Source organism: Myzus persicae, unplaced genomic scaffold (genome assembly GCF_001856785.1).
Source record: "Myzus persicae strain clone G006 unplaced genomic scaffold, MPER_G0061.0, whole genome shotgun sequence".
NCBI classification, from domain to species: Eukaryota; Metazoa; Arthropoda; class Insecta; order Hemiptera; family Aphididae; genus Myzus; species Myzus persicae.
The window spans coordinates 223,040-249,843 of NW_019103749.1; the positions used below are offsets into that span (position 1 = coordinate 223,040).

A 26,804-nucleotide genomic window follows, 5' to 3' on the forward strand; every position below is an offset into this window, starting at 1 on the left:
CAGCAGTATAAATCAGTGACCACTGATCTATATTACACCATGATACCATACTGTTATCAACTGCCGTATAGATTGGACGGGTGCTGCAGTGTTAAGCACCTAGTAATCGGGGAGTAGTGGTGCCCTACATAACCGTTTGTGTATTTTTTATTACGACTAATATTAGTTATCTTAAGTGTGCTCTAAAATCATCAGACAAAATAGAGGTCAGACACGTGATTACGATTTATGGCATAAAAGACCTCACCCACTCAACGACGTCGAACTTCGAGACTAGAAAAAAATTAATAAATACGTATTTTTCAAGCAGCTTTACTACACGCACTGACGCACTGTAGGCATTTGTAGCCTTGATAGTGTGAAACTATGCTGAGAAGAATTTTCGTCGATTGATGAAAATATTGTCATGCTGCAGATGACTGCAAACGATTTTTCGAGTATATTCTTCAAGTTTTATAATGTTTACACACAAACACCTATATACCAGCTACCTGGTTACATACATGATATTATGATCAATATAAAAACTTTTTTATGTTATATAATAGCTAGTAATATTGGTAGTATAATATACCTAATAATCTAATATACTTTACTTTACGTCTATACTATTGACGCATATAGGTACTATAATTTGTATCACCCTAAGTCTATTTTCTACGCCCATCACGCTATAGTAAAAGTATTTTTCTGTATATTAATATTTATTTTTATTTCCTACATAATAAGTAAATAAGTACTAACAGTATTATAAACTTAACGTGCTGCAGTCAAAAGGATGCAGTGCAAGTGAGTGTACTATGTCACATTGTCTCCATTCAAAATCTATTGTATAAATAATAAATAATAATATAAAAATAACATAAATTATTGAAATAATAAAAAAATTATATTTTGCTTTTTATTTTAGTCGTCACTGCAATAATAAACGTAAATTATTTTAATCATAATTAATATTAAGACAGTATAATAAGATTAATCCATAACTGATGCTCAGTCTCAGACAAAAATGTACTCTATACAGAAGAGTCTTTTATAATGTCTCTTAAAAAACTTTCGAAGACATTGGTCAGATTGACTGAATGCCTCCATTCTTCCTGTATTTGCTTGCCGAGTAGGTGTCTTGCTCCACGTTACCTTACATTATATTTTACTTTTAAGTGTCTCCATAAACACTCAATTTTTTATGTTTGAGCCCTGTTTGTAGACTTAGATATGAAGTTCTTGGTATGGTTTGGTAGCTTAGTGAAGAAAATTGTAAGTAGGTTTTTGTTACCTATGTAAAACCACAGGCACAAGCGCAAACATTGTATAAAAAAAACTCGGAAAGTCGGAAGTATATTTTAGGTATTACATGTAATATATGTACCATCCCCTCCAGACACTGGATGATATATAAGTATTTAACTGCGCAAGACTTGTACCGATTTTTGCTATTAACTTCCAACTTTTTGCAACCGTACGCATTTTCTTTTTTTATCGTGCAAAAATATCGATTATAGCATAACACAAACTATATAAAATGAAATACATCTATTGCATAAGCGCAATTTTAGACCTAACATTTTGAAAGTGCTAAAATTATATTACAAAGCTTACTATACAAATTACTTTATTCTATTAATCACAATATTTTTAATGATAACCAATTATAGGTACTAAAATAAAAGATTAATGATTATAATTTATAACTATCCATATTAAAGCAATTTTTTGTCTTCTGTTTTAATTGATTTGTTAAATATTGAAATAAATTCAACAGTGATGAGTTTGAAAATCGTTCTTGTGTTATGCTAGTCTACCAACAATTTTTTTCACCGCATTAATGCGTTATATAAATTAATACACATAGTACATATATAATGAATCAAATTATTTGGTGGTGATTTAGCAAAATATTTGAGGATGCTAAGAACCCTCTGCATCAGTTGCACTTATGGAGATTATGGTTAAGCGTAATAATTTGATTTGACTAATTTTCAAATTTTATTTTGGAGAAGATGATGTAGAGAGCTCGACTTGTGACAACAAAATAGCAGCTTTTTGCATGATTACGACGTCAAAAAATCGTTTTTGCGGGTTTTTGGATGCCACGTGGCAAAATATCTGATCACTTATCAGTCTACTAGGTGGTTTACGTCAAAGAAAAGCCGAACCCCTTGTGCCGCGTAGCATCAGTACTTATTTTAATTTTAGGCGAAACAATGTCAATAGCAGTTTCACCTCCGGTTATCGATACCACGTAAAACAAAAGTACTTATTTTGATACATTTTTAATATTTAAATTATTTTTTAAATCATTACAATCGAAAAATATATGCCGCATCGGGCGCATCGACTGGACACGTATTTGTCTTGCGGCAAGCGGCGGACGCAAACGCGCGGCCGTGCCGAACTCTAAAAAGCCGTCAAATCTGGACGGGCCCTAAATGTTATGTTATCATAAATGCCAGTATATATAGCATGACAAAATAGAATAGAAAAATTAGTTTGTAATGGTATATACTATACCTATATAATATATGGACAGACTAATGTAATATCAATTTTCAAGGTAAAAAAAAAATAATAAGTTTGTGAGATTATTGTTTTTTTTAAGGTATCATCATGTTGCCTATATTATTAATCACGTATAATATTACAATAATATATTAGTTATTACATAATCATGTACGTAAGTGTGGGTACATACTATTTCACAATTACACGCGTGTTTTGATAATATTGTACATAACATTTCAAACACATAATATGTTCATAATAGTGCACGTTAATCAATATATTTTTTTTTTTTTTTGTAATAAATTCATAAATATAATATGTAACATAATAATTTCCACAACTTTGCAGCGTCAGTGATTATAATAGTATTTACTATTTAGTTTCAGAGGCGTATCTACAATGGCCGGGTGGATATTGGAGTCAAATCACAACCTCCTCCCCCCTTCCCACGGAGAACAAATTTTATACACAAAACAATATGTAGATAATAATATGAATGTATCTATGTGCATACTGAATATGTCTATTAAAATCTTTATACAGGGGCGTATTTACCATTTTGGCGGTAGAGCCTACTGATTATAAAATTTGAGCGAATACCAGAGCAAGTGGGAACTTGTGTGAATAATTTTTCTAAAAAATGCATGTTTGAAGTTTACACTGTTTACAGTATAAATTATTATTTATTTAAATTTTTAATTTTTGTACAAAAAAATGTCTAGTTTCCATACAATTTTCTTAATTATGAATTAGGTATATTTTTTTTAGATAATATAAATGAATATAATTTATGACTATAAAAAATATATGCAAACAGCAAGTAACTACATTATTAATATTTATTCAACTAAATAATACTTTAAAAATGAAACTAAATGTATTACGAGTTTAAAAGTATGCATGCATATGGAAATATATACTATGGAAAGTAATTATTATCTGTAAATGTCCATAATTATCTGTATAGTTCCTTAAAATGAATAAAATAATGAATGTTTGATAAATCTTGAAATATCTTCAACATACACATCAGTATAAGATCATCTTCACGTATTATTTTATATAAATCTAAAGGGGCTGTGTTATTCTTAACAATACGATTTTTACTAGTGTTTAAATACAATTTAAAATGAATAAATTCTAACGCAAAAGAATCTTCTAAATAATTTTTATATGTTCTTATGAATTTTTTAGCATTATATTTCATTTTGGAAGTCGGAAATGTTTAAAGACACACATTTATTTATCACCATTCACCATAAATTGGTTGCAAAATAAGTCATATGCCTGACTTATTGTTTTTAATTTTGCTGCAAGACGATAAACTATTCTGAGCTCTAAGTTTATCTCGACCTGTAATCACACCGTATCATTCTAACTAAATTTATCGGCAAACGGTTTTTTACGACAACATTTGTAATTCTAATAATTATCAGCTGCGGTCAACTGCAGTTCACCGACGTAATAATTGATAATTAATAATTATAAAAACCATTTAAAAAAAAAAATGTACCCACTGAACAACCATAAAACAAAATTTTATTAAGTCTTAGGTCTAAAAAATAAAAAAAAATGCCGTCGCCGATAAGTGCTTACCGTGACTATATGTAAATGCTTAATACTCCCCTAAGTTCGTTCTGTTCCAGGTCGGCTTAGAACATACGCCTGACGCCTCGTACGTTACCTATTAAACTCTACATTACCAAGTGGAGTATTTTATTAATTAATTTTTTTGAGTGGTGCCAGCGGGTGGGTGTAACTCAGGTGATAATTGTCCCTGTCCCCGCCCACCCGTGTTTGAGTTCCGAAGTAGATACTTATCTAATAGCAGAATGTTTAAAGTTTTTATAAACAATATTTTTTTAATTATAGCAAAATAAATACCAATTTTAACACTACTAAAGATATCAGTATGTGATTTTAAGCTAAATTTTAAATTTTTATAAGGTTGTTCATTGAAATTAAACAAAACATTGGCGAAAAGTAGCATATTTTTTTAAAGTATGAGCATTTGAAGCCAAATGTTTATCTTATTGATTATTTTTACAAAAAATAATGATTTTTCATTGAGACTTTTTGTTATTTTTTTATTATTCAAAATTTATTAATCATAGAAACTAGAAACAATTCATTAACATTTTCGATTGACTGTTAAATGCAGGGCTTCAAAACGTTTTCATAACGTTACGAGTATAACGTTAAACGATTCAAAAAACAATTGAAATCGATAACGGATAACATATCGGTAAACGACAAACGATTGAAACGAATAACGGATAACATATCGGTAAACGATAAACGATTGAAACGGATAACGGATAACGGAACAGAAACGATAAACGATTAAAATTAATATCGAATAACGCAACAAAAAACGATTAACGATTAAATGTTGAATCATAACAAACATATCAGACAACAAAGGAAATTACGAAAATATTAAAAACTATCTATAGAATATAATTAGAATTTAGTTAGTTTTGTAGAACTGTTGCTTGATAGGACTATAATAATAAAGTGACTTTAATATTAGCATTGATTATAAATACTATAGATTGCTCACTGGGCGTAGGTATTTATAATCAATGATATTAGGTACTAATCAAAATTAATTAAATGTACATGGAACTATGAACGTTTAAAATAGCCATAAATATTTCAAAGAAATAATACGCATTATCAATTATATTTAGGCTTTCTTACAAAAGTAGAAAATATTTATAAATAATGTCTGGGTAAATAGTATTAAACCCGTTCAACGGATTCTACATTTCTTAGTAATGTATTTATAAAAAGTAACAATAATGATAATAATTATGGTACCAATATTATTGTTATTACTTATTGTTACTTTTTATAAATAACGTTTATTACCTAATTTATTATAGGTACCTATAGAAAACTTCGTTATTTTGAGAAAAACATAAATCCCGACGCGAAGAATAAACAAAAATAAAAACCAATAATGTCCTCGGAAATTAGATTCTTAAGACAGCAAGTTATATGCAAATGCAATGCATATCAAGTACAAATACTACAAACTGAGGTAACTACCATCATAGTATCACGGTGATTAAGTATTAACCTGAGATGGTAATGCCATAGAACAATATAGAAGCGAAACTCGATCAGCTGATTGGGTCTTGGTTCTCAACGATCTGAAGTCTGAACCTCCGAAAAACAAGGAAATGGTTCGGTGCACTAACATAATGTTAGACCCAAAGGTTACCAATATAATGAAAATGGTTCCAAGTCGATGGTGGGGTATTCTGCGCGGGGTCAGCTTGTTTACCATTCCCAAATCTTAAGATAATTTTTGTTCTGTATTTGTTCATTGAAATGTTCTCAAGGTCTTTGTCAATGCTCATATCAAATGGGTACCTAGTAGGGACTAGGGAGATCATAAGATCTATTCATATTTGTATATTGTATTTATAATACATCACACTATATGCATAATGATACTACTCCCCTTCTGGCCCTTCTCAAAGAGGAGACATGTGCGGTCCTGAAGTGGGACCTAGTTGGAAATTGGATGACACAATCGAACAAGAAAGTGTAGAACACTAGAACCACACAATTTTTGTTTTGCACTTTTTTATGAATCAAACTGAATTCTATGGGAGTCATAGTCAACCGTGTGACTCCACTTAAGATTTAAGAAGTTATTTTTATCTTATTAAAATTCTTTCTTTGGTACTTTTATAGTTTTATGTTATGACTTATGAATTTTAATTTATAATCACAAATACTTATTAGTTATTATAATATATCACTTATGAATTTATGATGTGTTGTGTCATCGTGTACCTATCTTGCAATTTAATATTTATATATATATTTCATTATACCTAAATTATAAAATATAAATTTGAAGTAACTAGTAAGTTACTAGTAGTAACAAACAAAAGTAATGAGTAAGTTATAATTAGTATTATAATATAACCCTCCCCAATTTTTCAAGAGTCAAGACTAGTGTTTCATAAAGTTTAAAAGTTATAAATAATTAATATTTAAAACGTTTAAACGTTAAACGGAACATTTTATAAACGTTTAAATTCTTTATAACGTTAAACGATAAATCGATCATAACGTTTAATATCATATAACGTTAAACGCTAAATCGATCATAACGTTTAATATCATATAACGTTAAACAGTAATTTGGTCATAACGTTTGATATCCATATAACGGTAAACGGTATTATTTTTTTTTGATTTAAGCCCTGGTTAAATGTTCAAAATATGTAAAATGAATTTGATACATTTACTATTGAAATTTTAGTTCTTGGTTGATAAGCTTAAAAGTGTTATATAAAGTTCTTCATAAGTTGTTCTTATAGCTGGGTGTTTGGAGACATTAAAAGTAAAGAGTCACATATTTTTTTTATAAGTCCGAATTTTGTCAAAATCACAAACACTTACAATTATTAATTTTTTTGATATTTTTTTATTGATAAACTTGTCTTATTTAATACATTGAGCACATATTTGACGAGTTGACCTTTTTTTCGTCTTCCCGCAACCAAATAAAAATACTACAATATTATTATGCTAATCAGCGAACAACGGTATATTCAAAATAAAGCGGGAAGTGATGGCTTGTGCGTTGTTTTGGGCAGCCGTGGATTCCCCCGGCCCGGCCGCACTGCAGCACCCGTTACGCTTTTCCACGATCTGTGATAAAGGCACTCGTTGCATTACTTTTGATAAGACATGTCCATTTGTTTTTGTTTATGCGCAAACAACGACTAATGAGTAAAAAAAAAAATAATAATACGATTCGCATTCAATTCGTCCGGTTGCCGACAATAACAATATTAATATTTATTTTCGATTGTCTAGTACGTATTTTCCTCGACCATTTTATCGAAGACTCGTCGTACGGAAGTAATGAAGTTGTGTTTATTATAGTCCTGACCATGGCCAATCTTGATGGAGATCTGTCGCGTATGTCCATAGGTGAGTTTGATGAATCCGGTACCGCGCTTTACCGTTCGAAACTCAATGTCCCGATGCGTGGAGGCCATATGCGTTTTAAGCCGTTTTGAATTTCTCTGAAAACCACAAATGCCGTTTAATCTGTTGAGACTGTTCCTCTCCACCTTAGACATAGTGTCCTCACCCTTTGAAGGCCGCGCGAAGGCGAAGCTAGTTTTCCTCGGAAACGTACTTGTTATTTTTTTTTTCTTTAAAATTTAAATTCGGTGACATTTCGATAACTTTTTTTCACAGTCCCGACGAGTTAGCATTTTAGTTTTTGTTTACTCTGGTCTCTGAGATAACCATTGTATCATTTTACTTCATGTAATTTTGAACTATGTTGTCTTTATAGACTGCCCATGTATATTCTGTGTGAATTGCTGGCCGGTTGTACTTCATAATCATTCAGGCTTTACAAATTTAATGAGTCATATTTATTTTTGGAACTCAGTTTCTTGAGATCTCTATATTTAAATTGAACAAAACAAAAAAAGTAATAATATAATAATAAGGGTTTTTAGTAGTTTATTTTTGTATTATAAACACATAGGTTGTGGTCTGATTTTGGTTGTTTTATTTATATCTGTTAATTATTATTTTTACTCTCCTATGAATATTTATTCATTCATTACAATTTTTTGTCAAATACTTGGGTACATCAAGTAAACAAGAATTATCTTGCACTTCCTCGTGTAACAGTCTGTCAATAAGATAATTGTTAGTTATAATCAGACAAATATTTGTAAAATTAGCTATAATCTTTTTTTTCTTTCATTTTATTCATCATAAACTTTTAATGATTATAAAAATGAAATTGTGACCAATAGACATTTTTGATATTTTAGAATTGTTGCAAGAAAAAAATATAGAAAACATTGAATTAAATTAGTTTTTTGATTGGTAAAAAACTTTTTATATGTTATAAATCGATTAAAGTCTGAATTTTGCAACTGTTTATAAATAGCTCGGAAAGTGCCAAAATATTTTTAAATTTATATCATGTCTAGGAAAAGTTAATTTAATTATTTCAAGAAAATTTCAAGTCCCTACAGTTCTTTCTTTTTGAACTACAAAAAAAAACAACATTTATTTTGTGGAAATTTGAGAAGTTTCTACTCTTGACTCTCAAAATTACCAATTAGAAAGGAAGGTTGTAGATTACATTTTATTTTTATTTTCTAAAACTTGAGAATAGAAGTAAAAATCACACTCATTAACGTACAATCAATTCATAGTTCCTTTCAGAATCTAACCTTAGTAAACAAACATACATTTAATATAAACTTAACTTGCAATTTGTAAAATGTCTATCAATAAGTAAAAATTACTTGAATATTGTTAATTAATTTAAAATGTATTTTTTTTAGTACCTATGTATTTATTAAATATTGAACATTTTGAAATTTATGTTGATAGTTTTATGTGCATACCTACTTCTAATTTTAATTTTCCTTAATCAATTTTTTTAATATAGGCGATGATTCGAGTAATAAATTTGGAAGGAAGGACAAGTTTCCTAGGGAAGTAGAAATATACAGGCCTGGAAGTGGACCATTAAAACGAAGTGGTAATTCTCGCCAAGATGTTGAAGATGATGATAAACGGTCTGGATTTGATCGTGACCTTGAATCATCCAAGAAGAGTGATTTTATACCAAACAAACATTTTGAAAATCCAAGTAGAAAAAAAGAAAATTTTCCGAGAGGTCAAAAGATGAACGGTGTGGCTGCTGATAATTACAGTACATTCAATTTAAAACGGAAACAGCAAAAGAAAACACAACTATTTTATGAGCCACCTAATGAATGGAGTAGTGATAAACGATCAGATCGACCACGAGTAAACTTTGTAAATCCCAACGATTCCAAAGGTGATGATGATAATAATTGGAGAGCACATAAAGCACCTAATGTAGTGATTGTTCCTAAAGTGGTTAAAAAAATTGATGAAAAACCAGCTGTTTCAGAAAAAATCATAACTCCGAGTGATATTATACCTACCAAGAATATTAATACACGTGTTAACTCAGTACAAAATATCCCAGATAAGACACATAGTTTCAGTAGTAAGAAACGAGAAGAAAAAAAAGTGCCTAGTAAACCAATACATTCTGCGCTTTTAATGAACTATGAAAATTTGCCTCCAAGATTGCGAAAAAAATTTTGTGATGATTATCATATCTCTATGGAGGAAGTAGAAGCATTGTTAACAAATGGACTTCCATCTCAAGATGAACTTAAACAAAACAGTTCATATCAATCTAGAAGTCAAACATTACCTCCAAGAAGTGGTAAGGGTCGATTCAATGAACCACAAAGACATGAACAGGGATTTTATAGGACTAATTCTAATCAACCTCCACCAAAGACTGAAGTTAGGAGACAGCAACCTGCAGTTGTTAATACTGTTAATAGTTCAACTGAATCAAGTAAACGAGGTGTTGGTTTACCTGCTAAAGTCTATAGTAGTCATCATGAATCTAAAACTGTAGATCATACTACTAGGGATAATACTGAAAACAATTATTCTGTTAGTACAAAGCAATCCATAGAAAGTGCAGTTTTACTCCCTAGTGGTACAATCGTAAGTTTTATCTTATACAGCTATATTATAGAATAATGTTTTATGTTTAACATTTAACATTTTTATAGAATTGGGCTGAAGAAGTGGAACGAGCTGAAAACATGTCCAAAGTGGCAGAAGATTCAAAAAAAGAAGTTGAGAGATTAGAAACTGTTGAAAAGACATCAAGTTCTCCTAGAGATAGAAAACAGAGGAAGTAAGTGATAAATCAAATCATATGGCTCATGTGCAAATTTTAATTTAATAATCATATATTTTAATTAGGAGTGTCAGTAAGGATAGAAATTGTATAAATACATTACCTCTACGTGACCAACCATCTAGCAGTACTCACTCTAACTGGCATTCTCAGAGTAATGATAATTCTGAAAACTTAAATAGCAATGGTGGAAGTTGGAGAAAAGAAAAATCTAAATCTATTAGAAATTGTAGCAATGACCGATCGAGGAATCGTTCTCGAAATCGTAGGAACAGGTTAGTTTTATAAACATTGTTTTTACTTTTTTTATATGCATAACATTTTTGTTTTTGATTATAGAAATAACAGTGAAAAATCTGCACCACATAAATCAGAAAATATTGGTGGTATTATAAAACTACCACCTAATGTAAATGTCAATTCTACTGATAGCAAGTCACTTAGTCTAAGTGGTTATTTAAAACAGACAGTTACAACCACAACTAACCAATCTTCGTATCCAGCAAAACAGTTATTTAATCCAAATAACCCGAATAAACCAATAGTGATATCTCCTAAACAACAAAATGTCAGAGCTGGTTATCCACCTGCCAATATAGAACCACATCATGCTAAAGAACATTTTCCAATGAATATTAACAATGCAAATGCTCAACAATACTCAGGTGCACATTATGGTAGTGCACCGCCCGCTTGGTATGATCCATACACAGAAAGGTACTGTTAAAAAAAATAAATATTTAAACAAGGCTGTACTCTGAACAGTTTTAGAGAGGGGGGGTGTATATTATTTTGATAAAAAGTGATGCTAAATTTCTAAGTTTGCATTGATAATCTGAAAATAAAATTGGGTGAGGTTTGATGAATCCTTTCCCCCGCAACTATATGTAGGGCCATTTAAATAATTTAAAACTTATAATCATGTGTGTTAATAATAGTTTTAAATTTTAGTTACCGTGCTTCAATTTATCCAGTTTTGTTATTGGATATAAAAAAAGCTGATTCTATTATAGGAAATTTAGTTTTTGAACCAAATATGCTTCAAAATTGGCCAATAATTAATTCATGCAGGTTTGTACAAGACTCAAATCACTTAGAAATATTTATACGTTTTTAGTTTGATAAATATTATATTTTTATTTAAAGGGAGTTTTTAAAAGATTCATTAAAAGAGCTTTTAAAATCAGACATGAAATTTTGCCAAAGAGAAAATATTGAAACACACTTTTGGAAAATCCTTTACCACAATATTATTGAACATCTAAAAAAGCTTATAAATGAAGACTCACCAGAATTAGTAAAAGACTATACCTCGTTACTAATGAATTTAATAGAAGAAGTAAGTCATTTAGAAATTAATCTTAAAATTAATAGTTATTAATTAAAATATTGAATGCTCTTAGGGTATGAAGTATATGAATGACCTTTTAAAACTGTTGGAAAAACATTATAATTTTAATTTGGATGATTATGTATCTCTGACATGCCTGTCTACAAAAAAACTTGGAAATATTGGTCTTGCTTTAATATCATCTCAAAAATTATATATATCGTTAGGAGACTTGGCAAGGTATAAAGATATCATGAATCATAGCACTAATTATGTTATTGCCAAACAGTAAGTATTGATTGAACTAATGTAAATTGTAACATCTGTCTCACAAGTATAATTTTAGATGGTATACCAAAGCCAACCAAATAAACCCTAAAAACGGTCGACCTTACAATCAATTAGCGCTACTAGCTGTGTATGAAAAACGAAAACTTGATGCTGTATATTTTTACATGAGAAGTTTGATGGCTTCAAACCCTTTTCAGTCAGCAAAAGATAGCTTATTATCTTTATTTGAAGAATATAGGAGAAAAGTAAGATAATGTTTAATGAGTTTTTCTTTACATTTCCTTACATTTTTATTTGTTACAGTATGAAATGACTGATAGAAAACGCCTAGAAGATAGAGAAAGACGTGAACGTGAAAAAGCTAAAGAAAAAGAGAGTTCCATGTCATCCAAAGAAAAATACAGTAAAAGAAGGAAAGAAATATGGATACACCCAGATGGCAGTAAACGTTCTCACAGAACAACATCATCCACTGAACCAAATCAAGACATTGATGAGGAAGAACTGTCAAAACTGTCTCAGTCTGAAGTAAATTGGCATTTTATTTTAAAATTAATTTTTTGTATCTACTATGTATGTAGAACTGTGTAAATAAATACTTATGGCTATAAGCAAATTATGTTCAACTTAATTAAATAGTATAAATTAACATTTAATGTAATGTATGTTCTTACAGGTTAATAAAAGGTTTATTGTAAGTTTTCTCCATGTTCATGGAAAGCTGTTTACTAAAGTTGGGTAAGTTCAATTTCATTTAAATCTACTTTATATTATCAATGTGTTTTTGAATCATTTTTCAACATAATATATTTGTATCCATTTGTACAAATAGGGGAAGGGAATTTGGTCTCACATAAATTTCTGCCAATACCCTCAATTTAAAAGTTAGTAGTTAATGCGAAGCATACATAATTTTTGGAAAGTTCTTTTTAGGAGGAGGGTTAGTCCCCCTATACAATGTGGGTTGTTTTCGCCTATGTATGTATTCAGAACCAATCTACAAAATTATTTAGTAGGTATTATTATAATTTATCATTTATGCCTTTGTCATTTTCAAAATACTCCAAATAATGCTTACTCTTGGTTGGTGGATATTGAACACTAACTTATAAAACAATAACTATTTAATTAATTAAAAGAGCTTTTATAATTATCAATTCACTTATTACACCTGGTTATAGAGGATCCCAAACTTCCACCTTTAAAAGTAAATTTTTATAAATTAACTTTTTTTTTTATGTACAACATAAAATATTTGTTTTAACTTAGTGTTTTACTCATTATCATTAGGTTGGTTTTATATAATGTAAAGGCCAGTAACCTTAGTCCTTGGTTTCTTTCATAGGCGTAAATAAAACCCCCTTGTTTGCTTATACTCTACTATATATTTTTGTTGTCTTGCTAGACAGAGTATTTTAACTAAACATTACTTGACCCTTTTATTTTAATAATCTATTATATACATCACTAATTGCTAAATTTATAAGTAGGTAAATTTTTTACTGTATCTCAACTTAAGTTCTTACTTTTTGTTCTTGAAAAATTTAATACATTTTTGAAAGATTGATTAAATAATAAATGTTAACATCAATTTTTTTTAATGTAAATTATAATTATTAAAGCTGTATTTAATTTTTAGTATGGAGAGTTTTCAAGATACAGCATTACAAATGTTAAGAGAATTTCGTAAATTATTGTCAAATACACCAATACCAATCATACCGACAAGGTTTTTGCAGTATTTGGCTTTGAACATGTTTTCAATTGAATACAGTCGTCCAAAAGGTAAACAAAATAAATTTCACTGAAACAGTTTAACAACACAACAAATCAAGTACTGTTTTGTTTATTTGTATACAATTCGTTTATTATAGAAACACATGTAGAACAAGGATATTGGTCTACCGTTCACGAGTGTGCATTGGCAATGTCATTGCAAATGTTTAGCTTGATTGTTGACCGATGCAATCAACTTTTGAAAGACATATTGAATAAAGATGATGGATCTACAGCTAAACAGTTGATTGGTAGTGACATAGACTTTCTGTTACCGCCAATTAAGGTATGATTTAGATTATCTAAAATTAAAATCAAGGAAGGTTTAATTCAAATTATTTTTAATCTAGGTATGGTGTGATTGGCTTCTTTGCAATTCTAAAGTATGGAATCCTCCTCCATCGTGTTCGGATTATAAACTCTCGTAAGTTTTTTTTAAAAATCATTATGCTACAATCAATGCAGGGTAGTTGCAAGGTCGGGATTAAGAGTTTTTGTGCCCTGGGGCTATATTTGTTGTATGGCACCCTATATTTTCCCCATATTTAGCTTGAAAGCATGACACAGTATTATTAAAATATTAGGGACAAGCAGTAAACTCAGTATGGAAAAATATTGTTGAAATGCTTTAAGACATTTTAAACATTCTATATTTATTTTTTAGATATTCCTATGATACTGTTTAAAACATATGTTGCTTGAATATTTAAAATTAGTTATAATTTTTACTACAAAATTCAAAATTTTTCCTGAGGTATGTCCAAAATGTCAAATTGTCTGGATATATTAAAATACATATGTCAGGTCATAGTAATTAATTATTATTATTTTAAAGGGATTGCAAAGGCACAATTTTTAAGGGGTTTTGTATAGACAATATTATAGGTGATAACTGAATACATTCAAATAGTACAGATCTGTGAGTTGTAAATTATCATTAGTGTGTGTAAACTCCCTCCCAATCACTCGTATCAACCTTATTACACACCCTCATGCACATTTCATTAATTCATCAGAGCAAAATATTCAAAACTGATTTATGAATGTGAAAAATCTATGTGTCTGACAAAAATACAAGTACTTCTGGTCGATTGATTTAAAAAATGTAAAGAGAATTTAATTGGTAAACAAGTTTACTTTCCATCAATCGGAGGAATATTTTATTCTTAGCAAATTTTTGACAAGAATAAATATTTTACATTTTATAAATTTGACAATTTTTAATATTAAGTATTTTAAAAGATACTAAAAATATAAAATAAATGCATAGACCCATGTAAAGAAGACTTGTTTACCAATTGAAACATCTTTACATTTTTCACTAGAAGTACCTAAATTTTTATCAGTCTCTAAGGTTGTTTTGATGAAAAATGCAGAGGATTTGCGATCCCCTAAACTTTTGACTCTGCCTGAATTCACTATAAACTATGCACTGTACACAACAGCCATGTGTTGTTTGGTTGTTGTTCAATACCCGACTACCCTTATTGGTTGTAAAAGATGCATCTTGTGTTATTTTCTGTCATGTTTTGCACTCAATATATATTTTTCAGTGGGACTGGAGATTGTTGGTGTCGATTAGCTTCTCTGGTAAACAATTTGGAAAAATTCCAGGAGCATTTCAAATTAGTTTTGAATGAGCCTGACGAAAGTGATCCAAGTAAGAGAAAAAATCTATTTGTTTTGTTCGGATGTATAAAAAGACGTATGAGGTTACATAAATTATATATTGTTTAATACATTTTAGGTTTAAGACAACAACTTAAATTGCCTGAAGATTCTATGTTTAGTGGTTTTACACCAATAATTGGTTACGAGCTAAAACCTATATTTATTACAACTACTTCAGATAGAGTAAGTATTAATTTATAAATATCATTGTTGACATATCTAGAAATAAACAAATAAAATATATTTAGGTCCTGTCTGAGCTCACCCATAGAGTGAACTGTATATTGTTCTTTGGCACAGAATTTTTGTGTGGAACTGAACCACCTGTATTTAAATTACATAAAACTGATACTGGAGCAAGTGAATATATTTCTGTTGTCGAAACAGCTAGTCCCAAAGATGATGTAATTATATTATTTATATAATATATATATATATATATATATATTTGCCATCCAGTGTTTAATATTTGATAATATTTTATTTTAGAGTGAAGACGAAGAAATGTGTTTTGAAAGTTGGATTGATGAGGAAAATGATTTAAAATCAAGACCATCTGAAGACAAATCCGTATCGGAGTTACAGGCCAAACCAATCTCAAATGAAATACAGAAGCTTCTAAGTAGAAAAGAAGAATTGGAACAGAAACAAAGGAACGAAGAACTGAGACAAAAACGTGTACAAGTATGAAATTTATTGAATTATATTCATTTTTAATAAATATATTATATATATTTTAGTGCTTGTAAACTTATTGTATTTTTTTTCTTTTAGGAAATATTGAAACAAGCTTCGTATTGTATTGAAATTGAAATCAAGCCGCATTTTGTGGTTCCAGACACCAATTGTTTTATTGACTATTTGCCACAACTAGAGAAATTAATATATTCTTTATCACATGCACAAGAACATACATGCACTCTAATGATCCCTACTGTTGGTAAGTTGAATGATAATAATTAAAATTTGTATCAAGTTTATACTAATTGAATCAGTTGTTTGAGAAACCCAACTTGTACCAAACCCATAACTTTTTTAAAAATGAAAATAACACGTCTTGGATTAATGCAAAATCTCTTGATTCCATCATGTTGTTCTGCTATGAAACAACTATTTTTGATGGACAAGCTTGTATTCTTCTTTCTTATGAAATTGGTTGATCTTAATATGAAAAATCCACAATTGCAACAAAATGTCATTCCATTTTATTTAGACAAGTCTGATTTTTCAGATTATTGATTTACTTGAATTATAAAAAAAAATACTAACACAATTTTATCTTTCAACACTAGTACTTATTGAATTGGAAGGATTGGCTAAAGGTGGATGGGTCAGAGATACAGTGTGTGACGCTGCTAAACAGGCTTTAAAAATATTAAAAAACATTGATTCAGCTGCCGTGAAATTTGTGACAACCAAAGGGTCAAGTTTTAAATCGACTACATGTTTTGAAGAAGAAAACAATTTTGTATGCTTTGTTGGTCTAGAAATTAAAATGTCTAAATCTCATTTTAATGGCTGTTTATTATTTAGGTGGGAAATAATGATGATAAAATATTGGCAACTTGTTTAAGTCTATGTAAAAACAATTCTCAACTACCCGTAGAAAATCCACCAGTGGAAGGTAAATTTGCATTTATAAAAGTACAGGAATAGTATTTTATTTATTTTTGACTTGCTTTAGGAGAACCCAAAAAAATATTTAGGGATGTTGTGTTGCTGACAGAGGATCGAAATTTAAGAGTTAAAGCTCTCTCGTCAGACATGCCTGTAAGGGCAGTAATGGATTTCATAAACTGGTTGAACTTCATCAGTAGTTGATCCATTTGATTGCAGTGGTAGGAATGCTATATTGTTCCTAATTACAAAGACTTTTCTAGTGACATTTTTAAATACCACTGTTTATGGTAAGTATTTATTAAATAATATTTTAAGTAATTTTTATAAACAATGATTTTAATCTATACAACATGATATAGATACAACTTAGTAATATTTTATTGGCTAATGGCTATGATTAATTGATATTATATGTTTATCAACCAAAATTAGTAACATAATTAGGGTTGTATGTTTCAAATATACAAGGTGTCCCATGAAGATTTATCCATTGGCGATATCTCTTAATATAATAAATATATCATAAATCGGTTTTTTTTTTTACTAGACTCCCATGAACAAGGACTACATATAATTTATTTTTTAATTTAAATTTTTGGTTAAAAAGTCAACAAATTAACTATTTATTTTTTTATATTTGAAACAATTGAAGATATCAATTTTGTTGAGTTTATTTTTCTGAACATTTTGATTTTTCAACAATTTATTTTCCTTCATTTCATGATTTTTAATTATTTTTTTAATTAATGGGTAAAGCGCTAAAAACCCGTTTTTGTCCGGTAGACGATTCCCCCTCAACAGCTAATGAATATATCCTCACCGGACAGTGGACACCCTGCATATATTTTAATTGATCTGACGACATAAAAACCCGGTTTTGTGGCAATATATGTGTATATATTTTTATTATTTGTAAAAGATTAAATTTTTGATTTATACTAAAAAGGAAATATATTTTCGGTCTATAAAATACAAAAAAAAACACGGTGAGCCAAATAATTATAGTGAAATAATAATTATTTATATAATCTGTATATAGTTGGTGATGAAAAGAAACAAAATTTAAAATTTGATTACATCTTGTGACATAGCTTATAATTAATTTTTATTGATGTCAATCGACTAAGCAAACACAGTAATAATTATTTTAAGAATTTTTTAGATTTATGATATTATTATGACAAACCTATTACCGAGGTAAATTTCTTTATCTACTCTGTGCAATACAAATACACTATTACAATTCTGTCTAGTATGATTAAAGTTTTGTCATTTAAGATGGAACTTAAATTTTTTATGACATCGTTTTTACGATTCTTTCCCACAGCTTCTAGCCATCGTTAAATGAGATTGTTATAATGTTATAGTACATAATATAGTTCGGTAATATAATGCAATCATTGCTTATGAATTATGATAATTATTGTATGGAAATTGTCTCAGAGTTATTTTGTATTTTATGATTTCTGTGATTTTTTTAACCCATTATTCATCAAATTGTCTTACAGTTGACGACTCTGGTGCTGCGCTTTACAGCGTGGTTACTCTATATATTATTTGTTTTTATCATCTCGCCTCGTAATATGTCCTCAAAATGTTGGTACACCTTCAGCTCATCTAAACTTTTAATAGGTACTTATAGACTCTTATAACTTATAAGGTATAACTTCAATTAATAAATAGTAACTAATTTACTAGTCCCTAGGACCTAGGGATTTATAGGTAACCTACTTTTTCGATTGTGGAGTTTTATAAATCAAATCATTAAAAAAAAATATTCTAAATTTAAAATCCATGCTTTCGTTAAAAAAAAAGTATCCCCAATATAGTTAGGTACTGTCATATAAAAAAAAAATGTTTCTAAAAATATAAATTTATTGAGAAATAGATTGGTTCTTTATAAATAAATATAATATATAATATGATGAATATTTTACAGATTAATTTGTAGGTAATTTTTTTTCATTTACTTACTTACAAAAATGTCGTTATCGCCGTTTCTCGTTGAAATCGCATGGTATGGCAATGATTTATGTTAAGAGTTTGTTCTATCGAGTAAATACATTCCAAAAGTAGAATTTAATGGTTTCCAATGCTATATGTTCGGATATTAATGGGTTGTTAAGTTTAAAGTTTGTGCGTTGGGCCTCGGCTAAATTAATAATATTATTTATAACTAGTACGATACAAATCACTGTAGAATGTATAGTTAATGTATACCTATTTAGAGTCGAAAACGCGTTATTGGATTAAGATACGGTGGCGGCAGTTGTGGGTGGTTTACCGTATAATAAATAATGTTACATCATAATATTGTCTGTCCTGTAGTAAGAAAGATGGCTCATGACAAATACAAATCATATTAGTTTTAACGGAGTAGATATAAACCTAACCTTAGATTTTTATTCGTGTTATCCCAAGACATCGATTCTCAATTTCTCTCCCAGTTCAACTGCATTAACGAATAGATAATAATATATAGTTATATACAATACAAGTACTTTGTAAGTTATGTTCCAGCAATATGCCCATTGCCCGTTTAAATTTTAAGGGCAATTAAATATAGAAACTATGAATTCAATATTCCATATTTATGAATGTTGAGAAAAGTATTCTGCTTTCTATAATAAAATTAAAAATGAATAAACATCATTAAGCAAATTAAAAATCTAAAAATCAGTTAAAATTATTTTAAGCTAATTAAAAATATTTCAAAACATAAAAAATTCTTGGAAAATTAGTGTGGGCAGTTAAATAGATTAGGTATTTAGGTACCTCGATTTTATGGTAATACCTAATATGTGTATACGTAGAATACTGGAGAACGAGCGTCAGTCGCTGCGTGTCTCGCCTCTGCGAGGTCGTTAAAGTTTTCCCGATGGCGTGTGACTAATAAAATACGTTTGTAGAAGTGATATGCAGACATCTGATGGTTTTTTACGGGCCCGATTATAAAATGTATATTTTTTCAACAATACGCCTGCAGTTGCTCTTTTACACATTTCTTTCGAATTTCCAATGAACACACGTTCGGTTTTTTCTCCAGATTATTATTTCTATAAACTTTACATCGCGTGAACTCTAATAATAATTATATTCACTAAGTTGCCGCGATGTTTGAATTAAATCTTATCATAAATATGCGTTGTATATTTTTGTTATATAATATTATGTAGGTATGCGTGCTATTAAAACATAGTTTTTAATATTTTTTTATTGATTTTCAATAATCACGAAATTGTAAATATGCATAATATAATAATCGTTTATCTGCTGCCGTGACACAACTATCGCAAATCTGTTTAATATATGTACTATAGGTATATTATATTTATACATATATGTATAATGTAATATGTTAAGATGATAATATGATGCAGTTGAGGTATTTTTTTATGCATTTTTTTCTGTAAACACTTATTCTGAATCGAAACATGTTTGTCTTCTGGATTGTTAATGTCCGGAAATATGTTTTTTCAGGTTGTAATTTACGTATTATATTTACTATATATATTTTACTCCTATTCCATCTTCTAATGAAGTCAATATATGTACTCTATATACAGTGGTACATAAATAGGTCAACGTGTATTATATTTAAATATTTATAGAATTTAAAACAAATATGGATTATAGATTTTTTTATGATTATCGTAAGTCAGTAGGTACTTCTAACCTCTAAGTAATAAATACAAAACACAAGTCGATTGCGGACAGTGATAGAATTACGTAATCCAAATTCCGAAATGATTAAAAAAAACTAACAAGACAACATAAGTGCGCTAATAGAATCTATGTATAAAATATATTATAAGCCTCTCAACCGTCATTGCTTTCGAGTAATTTAAAAAAAAAATCCTTAGCGTAGTGAACCGATTTGTCACCAGAATAGATAAATGACGATGAAGATAAAGATGAACTCTAAAAAAGCACTATATAACAATTATTATTATTAGTATTTTTGTGCGCATTATAATAATTTTGTCATAAATGTGATTTCTACATAGTATATTTTGTAGTAATTATGTATTTGTTTTACTTTTTTCAGGTACCTACTTAACTCTCGTGTCCTTCTATTTTGGCACCATTTCAAACGTTAACCATTTATAAATACATAAAACAATACACAGTCTGACCAACGTTTTTAATTTTTAATTTTTCGACCTAGCGGTGATCTACGATCATCTTATTTATTATATATTCAATACATAAATCACTGTTCATCGTGGTCGTGTACATAAGATAATATACAGAATAGAGATGATTCAAAAGGAGGAGGAGGAAGAAGAGAACCAAGGAAAAGATGAAGATTATAGAATATCCAAAACACACACGCGCGAAATCGAATTCGCGAGATCGTCATGAGGATATAATGAGTATATAAAAAAATCGGCCAGCACTCCCAGAAACGCTGCTTCGGACCAAACGTTTATTTTGACATTAAATATAACATTCTTTTAATAAACTAATGAAGGTGTGTGCATTCGTTCGATTTCGTGATCGTCAGCGTCATCTTTAGATAAGTACATTGTTTTCCTTTCTGTTTCTAGTTTTGTTTTTAAATTTAAATTTGTATTATTATTTTATTGTTATTTTTAGTACCTAACTCTACTCTACTGCCTTTTTAGCTGTCGATAAATTCGTATCGCATTTGCTCACTTTTAATATATTATTATAATATAATATAACTATTATATCGTGCTATACTACAATATATAATATTATAATATATACAATTACCCCCGCCTGCCAATCAACCGTGTTTAGGTGCTTCCTCGATATGGTGACCTTTTGGTCGGGGAGATTTTATAATATAACTATTATTATTTGTTTTATAGTATACATTTGTAACTGCATTTACCGGTAGATTATTTTGCACCCAGCGAGACGTCGCCCAACCTCCGTGCGACCTATCGTCACAATATACGTGTGAGTGTACATAGATAGTCTTACCGAAATCCCGACGTTGACAGAAGTTAAAAGATTTTTCCACCGAACCACAATTTATTATAGGACGATGCCCTCGCCCGGCGCTCGTAAATCTCGTAATCTGTCCGTATCTACAACAATTATTTTGAAAAACGCCAATTTTTATTTCGGCGTTCCATCACGGTTAGGTTAGAGGTCCCAGCTCGATCGTCATACAACCGTGTACATATTATATTAATCGATGTATATATCTATTGTTATCTGCGTTATAATAATTATGCGCGTTTGTGTATAATATTATTATTTATGTGTACACACGATTCATTTTATATTTCTAACGAAACGCGAACAATTGTATCGCTTTATTATGACTTGAACGCAATGTCTATAGAACGCGACTCGACTGTTTGTTATTTGTGCAAAGGAGATGTTGGTCACACATCGTCTGAACGGATATTGTAGAAATCAACCACCGATATTCGCTTTACAGTTTTTCATCTTTTATCGTGTACTATTTCGTCAGCATTGCACCCTTCCCTCCTCATTACCAGCCCGTGGTACACGATCCGTTTATGATACACACACGTCGTTATCATGTATTTTATACGAGAAAAAGAAAGGAAAATCATGTTTATATATTTTATTTTTTTGACGTTTGATGATGGTTTTACTATTTTAACTATTATATATATTTGTTTTTACTTTTCTTCCGTCTCCTCATCGTACATAATATTATAATTAAGTACCTATGGTAATAATATTATACGTGTATCATATTATATGAGCCCCATTCGAAATGTACAATTTTAAACATAATAATAAATATTATGTATATTGTATTTTTATTTTTATTTTTTTTAGTTTTATTTAGTCGTTAATTTATCATTAATTGCCTAATATTATTTTCCTATAGGAAATATTAAACTAGTGATACATAGATATAGTTGTAAAAAATAAAACATTATAAATTTAAAAAAGAACTGAATATTGTAATAACAATTCATGTAACGTTACATATTATAGTTTATACGACGATGAGCCCGCCAGCTGGTTAAAACCGCACCACACCACAGTAACCATAATTCTAACAAGGTGATTCTGATTAGTGATAATAACATTATTTAAAATATCAAACAAAAGCAATAATATATGTTTGTTTTGAACTTTATATTATATTATTATTATGTATACTTATGAATTTAATATATATATAATTCATATTATATTAAGTTTTATGTAATTAATAGGTAAAAACTCTTAAATTCTACGTAGTATGTACCTATATTATAATATATATATCATGTATATTTATAAAATCGTGTTACTATATTAATCCTAATTTCTTTTCTACCTCAAAATACTCTAATCACATCGTTGTACACAGTAGGTACTGTGGCATATCGAAGCGTACACTTTCAAATTCCTCTACTGAACAGTTTGTTAAATTATGTCACTTACCACACCTGTGCACTTCAGTACTATACCATCGATATTACCTATAAATATTGCCATATCAGGTAAAAGCTGTATGAGTACACCCATGGTGACAATAACTGGTTGTTAATATCTTCATAAATTATTTAAGGGGAAAAAGGGAGGCTCCACCCTCTCTCCCACTCATACATCATAATTTTTGAATCAAGTGATAAATATTCATTATATATTCCCTAAAAATTAAAAAAAAAAAATACTTAAGCACCTATTTTGTCTATACGAATAATATGATAACTACGGAGCCATTGATAAAATAATAGTCTTGCACTCATGCCGTCGGAACATGATGAATATGCGTATTCCTTATAGATTATGTATATAATAGTATAATACCTATATGGCTATATATGTTATAGTGTTATAACTTAAACAAATACCCTTTGCTTGACAAGAAATCATAGAAATTATGATATATACAGGGAAACAATTACTTTACATTGTACCTACATATCTTGTATTTTAAAAAAATATATTAAAACTCACAGCCGACTTGCGATTATTTAATTTGTTTAACAACAACAATATTGCCACATAAACCTACCTATTATGAATAAAAATGTTTGCGCCGCCACTGATTATGATTATAATATTGATTATTTATTGACATAAAAAACAAAAAAAAAATGGTGAAGTTGACATTATAATATTATCATAATTTATAATTAGTTGGACACACGCATAGAGAGGGTTTCGTCATCTTCTGCAGGCTACAGCTATCACGAACAAGCGAGTATGCACCTTACAACGTATTGATATATTTATGTATAGGTACGTATTTTCTTAATTGGTGAAACAATGAATATAGTAATATAGCAATAATATCGTAAACATAATTATTTAGTAACTATTTCCACCGAAAATATAATATTTGCAGACGATGAAGGTTATATCACTTAAAGATGATGAGTATGCAGTGGACATTGCTAAATTCATTGGAGGATTGCGGATAATAATAATGTGGCCAAAAGACGTTAGTACTTTCAGCTACTATTTATATTTTATAGGTATATAACATTGTATAATATTTTTATATTTAGCAATTTAGCAGACCCGAGAAGTTGCGACAGTAAATACAAATGTACTTGTGAATTTAGTCATTTGTGCCGAGTACACAAGAGCCTGTGCAAGTCTCATGATAACGACCTATGCATTGAAATATGCCGCGGTGCATCACCAGACTTACTATAGGGCCTTATACTTTGGATTTGGTGACGCTAACCTTCGTTTTAATTTGATTGAAAAATAATTTTCGTGTATGTACTCTGCAGTCTCAATTGTGCCGATGTCAATTTCAATAATTTCATATGGTATTGCATACAAATAAAATCTGAGTTTGATAGGGATCACCATCTATTTTTTCAGTCACTTACACTGTCTGGAAAACAAAATTTGACAGGGCATCCTGTTCCATAATCATCCACTGGCATGTTTTTACAAAACTAAATGTCATAATTCATATTCAAATTTAGAATTTTTTACTGTATGTATTAATTTATTTTATTTTATTAATAACTTATATAAAAAAAATATTATCATTAATTATCAAATATATAATTTATTATATCTCTAGGTACAAGTATTTATTATCTGTTGGATACCTATATTAATTACTAATTATTAATTAGAATACAAAGGCCAAAAGTAGTGTTACATAGAATTGTAGAACACATTATTTAATATAAGATTTATTTTTAGGTAACTACCTTCACTATGTAGTACTTAGTAGTATTATTGTTTTATGAATATAAATGTGATATAAATTCCCCCTCCCAAATATGTATTTAATAGTTCAGACATAAAAGCTATTTAACAACTATTAATTCTTATAATACCTACTTAACTTTAAACGCTGAAAAAATAATAAAATATGTTCACACATAAGCACTAACAAAATCTGAAAAATACAATCATTTTTTTAAAGTATATTATATGCATTTATATGCGAATAGGCTTCTAAAAACATACGTACATATTCAAAAACTGTAAAAATATTCAAAAAAAACATATGCATTATTTTATATAATTTTATAGAATATTTTTTATTATTTAATTTTATATTTAATTTAATTTTTAATTTTTTATATTAGGTATTATAAAAAAATTCTAGTTTTTGAACATTCAAATTTAAAATTAGATATAGATATGCTAAATAATTTTAGATTTTGAGCGGAGCGAAGAATGTATTGATTTTATTAAGAATTGCTATATGTTTTTATTTTAGAAAGAAAAAATACTGTGATAATCAACTTCAATGGTTAAACTATTATAATAGCATAAAATATTTATACAACGTGTTATTATTTATTGTTATTGACTTTTGAAACAATACCGACTTACTGTTAATCGGTGTGAAAATAAGGTGATATAATATGACAATAACATAACATTATTTAGGTATCAAAATGTTTTGAAAAATATGATATTGTGTAGGTATATAAAATACAATAATATACTAAAAAGTTTCCAATCCAAAACAAAAATATTTAAAATATTTTGGAATATTTGTACTGCAATATTTCTACAATATTTTGAAAATATAATTTTGCTATTATTATTATTATTATTATTATATCAAACTTAATGTCTCGAATTAGTCAAATTGTTCGTAATCTTGAAGACAATTGAATTTCCCTTAAAATAATTACATTAGGTAGGTACAATATTAAACTCGATTTATCGAACATTTTAATAACTCAAACTTTTCCTGTTTTCTTCAAATTTTAAAATAATACAAGAGTTTTCTAGAAATATCTCATTACCTAATCAAATAATATAATACTTTTTTGTCTTTCCTGTGATCGTATTCTTAGATGACAGTGTAAATAAGGTTTATTCTTCGGCAAGTTTGTTATTTTACTTGTTTTTATTTTTATGTAAGTATTATTATATTATGACGTTGAAACTTGAAGGCATTATCATTATTGAGTTATAAACAATTTGTGTATGTAAATTGTTTTTTTTCGTAGTTTTAATAAATTAACAATTAAATGTTTTACAATAGTTTCGCAGGGAGTTGAGAACCACTGATGGAGACTTAAAAAATACTGAGAAATACCTCAGGAAAATACCGTTCGGTGATGCCCATTTGCTCGCGTAACACAATTTTTGTGATGTACCTTCTATTATTAGGTATATGGTTAAAGTGTATGATTTATAATAATATGATGCGTCGCTGTTGCCTGTTGTTACCTATACACGTTGAAACTTTATATTATATTATGTATGTACCCATGTAATTTGTATAGTACGGAGACCGTTAGAAAAATGTGCGTTTTTCATTTCGACGGAAACGATTAAATGTGGTTTTGCGGTGTGAGCGTGGCTTGTCATTACGAGTTGGGTTTTTTTTATTTTCCATCGATGAAGTGTAATTTTTTTCCTTAATGTATGGCAAAGCACGCATCATATATAGGTATATGGGTATAT

General features: G+C 29.0%; 1 protein-coding gene and 1 long non-coding RNA gene across 3 annotated transcripts; both read left to right on the plus strand.

The window, feature by feature from the left end:
• Positions 1-7,210: 7,210 nt before the first annotated feature.
• LOC111035194 (telomerase-binding protein EST1A-like) lies at positions 7,211-22,428 on the plus strand. Of its 2 annotated transcripts, XM_022316718.1 has the most exons (23): positions 7,212-7,464; positions 8,960-10,068; positions 10,137-10,264; positions 10,333-10,542; positions 10,607-10,984; positions 11,219-11,338; positions 11,414-11,606; positions 11,671-11,885; positions 11,944-12,133; positions 12,192-12,416; positions 12,565-12,626; positions 13,528-13,673; positions 13,763-13,950; positions 14,015-14,088; positions 15,218-15,324; positions 15,412-15,518; positions 15,584-15,739; positions 15,825-16,019; positions 16,110-16,275; positions 16,628-16,803; positions 16,869-16,959; positions 17,020-17,242; positions 21,004-22,428. In XM_022316718.1, exons 1-22 carry the CDS (start codon positions 7,239-7,241, stop codon positions 17,154-17,156), a joined length of 4,599 nt encoding a protein of 1,532 aa, XP_022172410.1. In that variant the 5' UTR covers positions 7,212-7,238; the 3' UTR covers positions 17,157-17,242; positions 21,004-22,428. The 2 variants fall into 2 exon arrangements, with proteins under 2 accessions (XP_022172411.1, XP_022172410.1); XM_022316719.1 differs by lacking the exons at positions 16,869-16,959; positions 17,020-17,242; positions 21,004-22,428 and having other exon boundaries at positions 7,211-7,464; positions 16,567-16,674.
• Positions 22,429-24,015: 1,587 nt separating this feature from the next.
• LOC111035201 lies at positions 24,016-24,820 on the plus strand. The gene is made up of 3 exons (XR_002604629.1): positions 24,016-24,146; positions 24,253-24,348; positions 24,416-24,820. It is a non-coding gene; the product is annotated as an uncharacterized LOC111035201 (long non-coding RNA).
• Positions 24,821-26,804: the final 1,984 nt, after the last annotated feature.